The 7,066-nt window shown below is 40.6% G+C and overlaps 1 protein-coding gene across 1 annotated transcript; it reads left to right on the top strand.

Moving 5' to 3' along the window:
- Positions 1–900: 900 nt before the first annotated feature.
- On the top strand, positions 901–5,952 carry LOC141105815 (trypsin-like). Its single transcript, XM_073595947.1, has 4 exons — positions 901–1,138; positions 2,001–2,254; positions 3,728–3,864; positions 5,724–5,952. The coding sequence occupies exons 1-4, from the start codon at positions 948–950 to the stop codon at positions 5,871–5,873; spliced, it is 732 nt and encodes a 243-aa protein (XP_073452048.1). The 5' UTR covers positions 901–947; the 3' UTR covers positions 5,874–5,952.
- Positions 5,953–7,066: the final 1,114 nt, after the last annotated feature.

The raw sequence follows: 7,066 nt of genomic DNA, 5'->3' as shown, positions 1-7,066 counted from the left end.
CATGTCGCATGATGTGTGAAAATCAATGTTTCCCTATGGGAGCCGTTTTAACTGGTCCAACACAAGTCGGTCCGACTTTGAAAATGCTCCCTGCACTACTTTGGTCCGACTTTGATTCTACTTCAGCCCATTGAATATAACTGAAGTCGGATCAAAGTCGGATCGCCGTCCTGACTGATCCGTCCCCCCTCCTGACCTGTACTAAGCCGCATGCCCTCCACATGGGAGGGTGGGTGCTTTGGGGCAGGGGAGCCCTGCGCCCCCCACCCCAAAACACCTTGTCCCCATGTTGATGAGGACAAGGGCCTCTTCCCGACAACCTTGGCCATGGGTTGTCGGGATCTGCCGGCAGGGAGCTTATCGGAATTTGGGAGCCCCCTTTAGCCTATGTGCTTTAGAGCAGTAGACCCAGAATGGGTCAAACATCATTTAATACCTTATTCTGTAAAAGCGATAGACATCTTTATCGATAAGAAGATGTCATATTAAAACAATCTGATCTGTTGGCCTTTAAATAAGTGAAATGGTATAGTGTGAAAAAATGAATATATACGATTAAAAAAAATTACTAACATTACCGATGGTGAAGGTTGCTGATAGTGTGGAAAAAAACATGCAGTTAAAACTGTGTATACATTAACCTGAACGTTTCTTATTGACACAGCTGGCCAGTGTTCAGGTAGGGGGAATGGGGTGGGGGGTCCTGGTAAAACATATAAATACCTACATTATTGGCAACAAATTGTTCACTGGTAAAATCGACACCATGAAACTCCTTCTGATCTGTGTGCTCCTCGGGGCAGCTGGTGAGTTTACATTGTGTGTATATATCTATATATATATATATATATATATATATATTTACACAGGGTATGTTTATTCATTTTTAATTTAAAAAAAAAATTAAAAAATGTATATGAACATAAACTTAATATATCCCTTTTCATATGCTCTCTATATGTAATCAGCACATGTTGTGTTTTACAGCTGCCTTGGATGATGACAAGATTGTCGGAGGATATACCTGTGCAGCCTACTCTCAGCCTTGGCAGGTATCTCTGAACTCCGGATATCACTTCTGTGGTGGATCCCTCGTCAACTCCCTGTGGGTGGTCTCTGCTGCTCACTGCTACAAGGCGTAAGTGCACTTTTTATGACAGCACTCCCTATTGGAATAGTTACGAGGCATTGAAAAAAAGTAGTATCTATTATTAAGAACTTTTACCAGCTGAATGACCAGCAAAGTGGCATGTTGGTTAAATGGATGGTTGGTTGGACATGAGGTGGGTCAGCAGGAGATCCCTTGGGATGGTTTTGGTGCACCCAACCCCTTGCTAACATATAGCTCCTGTGTAATATCCAAATCAGATATACATAGATAACTATTGTTGCAAAAAAAATATAGTGCTTCTAACAATAATTAAGCGAGACCAATGAAACTATGTAAAAATTACCATACCAAAGTTTCAGCTGTAATGCTTACTTTAATCATTGAACCCTTTCTCTAGGTATTTTGTAATAGTTTGAACAGATTGGGGATGAGTTAAAAATGCTACCAAGTGTTATTTATTCCTGTCACCCCTTTTGGAGTTTTTCCCCTCACTTCTTGTGCATGTAATATGGGATACATTGACAGAAAGCCTTCCCCAATCTACTAGAATGTAATTTTGTTTGTGTGTCTATTGGACAAAATTTTATACCACTTCCTGTCTTGACTGGAAGTGAGGATAAATCTCCCCAATAGAAAGACAGGCCTCTGACAGAGGCTTTATTCCTTCCCTGTTCTACACCAACCAAAATTCAATGTTCTCACTACCAAAAACGACTGTACTTCACTCCTGGAACTGAAGGTGATTGTACCAACCACTAACAGTACACGTTCCATACTAAGCAAACCTACACTGCTGCTCAGTTTGAAATAAATGAACTGGCTTCTATCCAGAATTCCTTTGTTTAAGATTCAAATGTATACTGATTTCATTGAATTTGTCTCTATACAGGAGCATGCAGGTCAGACTCGGAGAGCACAACATCGCTGTCTCTGAGGGCACCGAGCAGTTCATCAACTCTGCAAAGGTCATTAGAAATGCCGCATACAACTCCAGAACCCTGGACAATGACATCATGTTGGTCAAGCTGGCCTCTCCCGCCACCCTCAACTCCTACGTCAAGACCGTGCCTCTGCCCAGTGGTTGCGCTGCTGCCGGCACAAGCTGTGTGATCTCCGGATGGGGCAATACCCTTAGTAGTGGAAGTAAGTCAACATCACTGTAACATCATATATTACTGATATTAAATGAAGCTAAGCTTCTCTAGTAAATTATTGGCAATATTAAAACATGAAACTGCCGCTCACCATAGATGATCCAGGTGTGAATCAAAGGGGTGATAAACCCAACCCCCCCCCCGGTGGACAGGGTGAAACATGAAAGGGGGCATAGCCCAAGGAGCATTAACTGATCACATGTATACATCCACACCAGGATTGGCTATGGTGAGCGGTGGTTTCATGCTTAAATGTTCATTGCTTGCTGGATGAGTTTTTCCTTGCTAATCTGAGTGACAAAGGGGCCTGGAGTGGCACCACCAAGCACTAATGGCCTTATTTAGGAAAAATTATTCCTTTGAGGAACAAATCCCAAAAACCCTATTTCTGGGCAGTTAAAAATGTATTAAGCATGTCTCTATCCCTCCAGCAGTGAAGGATCCAGTGCTTGTTTTGTCAAGGGGTTGGAATAACACAAAGTAATGTTTAACTTAATCCAGAGTCCCACTATCTTCTTCCATGAGTTTATGGTTGTGGTGACCAGTCCTCCAAAGCCTCTCTTCTTGCCAGTTCTCTGACTGGTCTTGTCACTGCCCCTCTTTCATCACGTACAGTGTAGGACCACCCTAATGATCAGTGGCCATGTCATCAGGGTGGCTGCTGGAAAGAGTGCCCCACCACATTGCAGTAGGACCAGACAGCAGGCTGTCCAGGGGTAAGAGAGATATTACTCTGTATTATCCCATCCCCTAGAATAGAAATTGAGCACTGGATCCTTCATGAGTTGGGAGGGGGCAATTTTATTTAGACTTTACTGAAGAAAAGCAAAAAATAATAAAGTAGAAAAACAATAAGAAATACATTCTGAAATGTTTTTGAAACTTGGAACAAGTGTCTCCTTTGAGAGATTTACCTTTTTCCTGTTCTGTAAATCATTCAAAATGTTGGTTTTCTCCATTTTCAGTCCCAGTGACAATGGTCTTCAGGATAAATAAAGAGGGTGAACATCTTTAGCCAGAACACAGGCAGCAATACAATCCGAAGAATGTTTTATTCCCCCACCCCCACCCATCTATCCAAAAAGTTTTGACTACACTTTAATGTTGACTGCTTCTTTTTAGCTGAAAATACACACAGGCCATGGAAGAGGGGTGGGATGATGAGTCAGCTGTGTAGGTGTAACCTCATCTTCTAATTAGAGATATTCAAAATATAGGCTGTATAAATTATTCCAACCACTAATACCACCAACAACTAATGGACTTTATTGGGACTTCAAGAGATGCACAATTAAAATGAACAAGTTTATTATAGTTCACATAAAACAACAGATAGCACCATAAAATACTAGAAACAAAAGTAGAGTCCCCAGAAGTCTAAAATACTCTCTTTTTTAACACAATTTGTTCTCCTTTTGTCTCTAGTCAATATTTTATTAACTGTCATTTGTTTTAATTGTAGCCAATATGCCTAACCTCCTGCAGTGTTTGAACGCCCCCATCTTGACCGCTACTCAGTGTAGCAATGCCTACCCCGGAGAGATTACCGGCAACATGATCTGCGTTGGCTACCTGGAGGGTGGCAAGGATTCCTGCCAGGTAATTTCCACAACTTATTTTAATTTTGTATATAAAGACTTATGCCGCGTACACACGGTCGGACTTTTCGTCTACAAAAGTCCAACGGACGCCGACGGACTAAAGCTGGCTGGTAATCCGATCGTGTGTGGGCTTCTCCGGACTTTCAGCAGACTTTTTCAGCCTCAAATCCGACGGACTTTAGATTTGAAACATGCTTCAAATCTTTACGTCGTAACTACGACGGACCCCGAAATCCGCTCGTCTGTGTGCTAGTCCGACGGACAAAAACCCATGCTAGGGCAGCTATTGGCTATGAACTTCCTTATTTTAGTCCGGTGTACGTCATCACGTACGAATCCGTCGGACTTTTGTGTGGTCGTGTGTAGGCAAGTCCGTTCGTTAGAAAGTCTGCTGCAAGTCCGCCGAAAGTCCGCAGGAAGTCTGTCGGACAGGCTGTCGGACTTTTGTAGACGAAAAGTCCGACCGTGTGTACGCGGCATTACAGTTCAAATAAATGTGTTTTCTCAAACTACTAGTAGTTTTCATAGACTGGGATTTTTTTAATATATATATATATATATATATATATATATATATATATATATATATATATATAAAGAAATTAAATTAAATGTATAATTTATAGTCCAAATGTTCAGGAGAAGTTTTAAAACTAGATTAAATATATTTCTTCCCAGGTAACTGCACAGTAAAATAGATCTTTATTAGCAATATTTCATATTAGTTGGAAAAGTAACTTATAAAGTTAAAGTGATTGTAAAGTCTTGTTTTTTTTTTTCTATTAAAATAAGAAACCTGCTCTGTGCAGTGGTTTTGCACAGAGCAGCCCAGATCCTCCTCATCTCGGGTCCCTGGATAGAGCTCCTGCCCCTCACACCTGACAAGTGCCCCCACAGCAAACAGCTATGGGGGCACCCAAGCCAAGCTGCAGCTCAGTGTATCCATTCAAACACGGAGCTGCAGTTCGGCCTTGCCCTCTCTCTCCCGATTGGCTAACTGAGTTTCATTGACAGCAGGGGGAGTCAATGGCGCTGCTGCTGTCTCTCAGCCTGGGCAGCCGAGGGACTCATGGAAATTGTTGGATAGAGATGGGGCTCAGATAAGTATTAGGGGGGCTGAGGGGAGCTGATGCACACAGAAGGTTTTTTTTATCTTAATGCTTAGAATGCATTAGGCTAAAAGAACTTCTGCCTTTACAACCATAGGCAATATGGAAAAAATATCATCTTAAAGTATAACTGAACCCAAGAATTATATGTAAAAATATGTAATGGGGTTGATTTACAAAAAACTAAGTGCAAAATCTGGTGCAGCTCTGCAAAAATAAAACAATCAGCTTCAAACTGACGTTGAAGCTGATTGGTTTCTATGCACAGCTGCAGCAGATTTTGCACTCTCCAGTTAATCAACCCAATATCTTTTAGCTTACCAGTCCTTAGATATGGTGGCTGCATTATTTTTCTCATTTTCAAGTTAAGAATTTTTTTTATCAAATATAGGAATTAACTGTTGATTCTGCCAGACATCCAGTGTCCTTGTCACTTCCTGTTAAATAAACTGGAAGCAAACACCAGTCTTATCTACTAATCCCATCGCCCCACTTGTAATAGTAACGGCAGATATGCTTAATATCCAGCCTTGATTGCTATTATGGCTCCTTCCATAGTTACAGTGGAGGTAGTGAATTTAGCCACCCAGGGACAGGAAGGGTGTCATCCCCTGGATTACCAGGTGGAAAAAAAAGATAAAGTCTGAAAAAATGAAAACCAACACAACCACCGCATCAAAATACTTATAATTTACTGTCATTTACCCAAATACCCAAAGTTCTAAAAAATGCTTTTTCTATCTTTCAGGGTGACTCTGGTGGCCCCGTGGTGTGTAACGGACAGCTCCAGGGTATTGTCTCCTGGGGATACGGCTGTGCCCTGAGGAACTACCCCGGTGTCTACACCAAGGTCTGCAACTACAACTCCTGGATCGCCAGCACTCAGGCTGCCAACTAAACTTTCAACTGAAACACTTATTCAGATCATTCTATTCTTTGCTTCTAGAATAAAACAAATGATGTGTTAGACTTAGACTTTACACCTACATTCTGTAATGACTGAATAAACATATTTCATTATATAAAATAGTTTTATTAATTTTATATATTACTACAACTATTGGTTCTCCATTTGCTGCTCGTCTTGGCTACATTTGGGCTACAACAAAAACAACATATGCAATGCAGTCTGTTACTAGCACCAAAGGTAGATCCTTTTTTTTAAGACCCCCCCATACATCAGAATGATTTTCAGTAATAATCATGAAATTAAATGTCATGCATGTTGGCGGTGGGAGTAGAGTTATTTGGTGAAGGGCAGATAGTAGTAGCTTTCAAGGGTAACCTTTGTGGGGAAAAAATTGCAAATTTAAAAAACATTGCTACATTGCTACAGCAGAGCTCAGAGGCAAGTAGGAAGAAGCAGCGCAAGGAGCTGATATGTTGGGCTGCAGTGCATAGATGCTGATGGTAGAAGAAAGTAGAGATAGACTTGTGTACACCTTTTGCTTTGATGCACCTCAAATGTACTGTATTTAGTTATTTTAATCTAAAAGTTTGGTTGGGTGTTTAATACAGTTGATTTGGTGACCAGTTTCAACGTAATCCTCTAAACTGATAAGAATAAAATGGATTGGGGGTTTTAGGTACCAGGCTATAAAGAGCTTTGCAGTTGTACATTTTGGACATTCCAGGTCACAGTAAGTTATTTAGAGGGAATGTCATGGTGCAACAAAGAAATGCAGTAATTACACCATTGCTTGTTATAGAAAATTGAAAAGCCTTAGCTTACAATCATGATCTCTAAGTAGGAATTATTTGTCACCTTAGAGAAAAAAGGACAAAAAATTAGAGGCCTTGGTTTGAATACTAACCAGGACATGCCTGTATGAAGTTTTTATGTTCTCCCTGTGTTTGCATTAGTTTCCGTTCCATGCTACAGAGAGGTATGTTGGGTAATTGGATCCTGTCTAAATTGGCCCTAGTATATGTATTTATGTAAGATAGGGACCTTAGTTTGAAATGCATTAAAAGAGGTTGAATTTAATACAGTAGATGAGGCAAGTAATAACTACCTCAATATCAAAATATGAACATATTAAGTTTATTGGCATAGACAGTGAGAAAACATAGCATTGGATACATACATGG

Source organism: Aquarana catesbeiana, linkage group LG08 (assembly GCF_042186555.1).
Source record: "Aquarana catesbeiana isolate 2022-GZ linkage group LG08, ASM4218655v1, whole genome shotgun sequence".
In the NCBI taxonomy this organism is placed as follows: Eukaryota; Metazoa; Chordata; class Amphibia; order Anura; family Ranidae; genus Aquarana; species Aquarana catesbeiana.
Note: the sequence above shows the minus strand (reverse complement) of the source record. Positions and strands in the feature narration are given on the sequence as shown.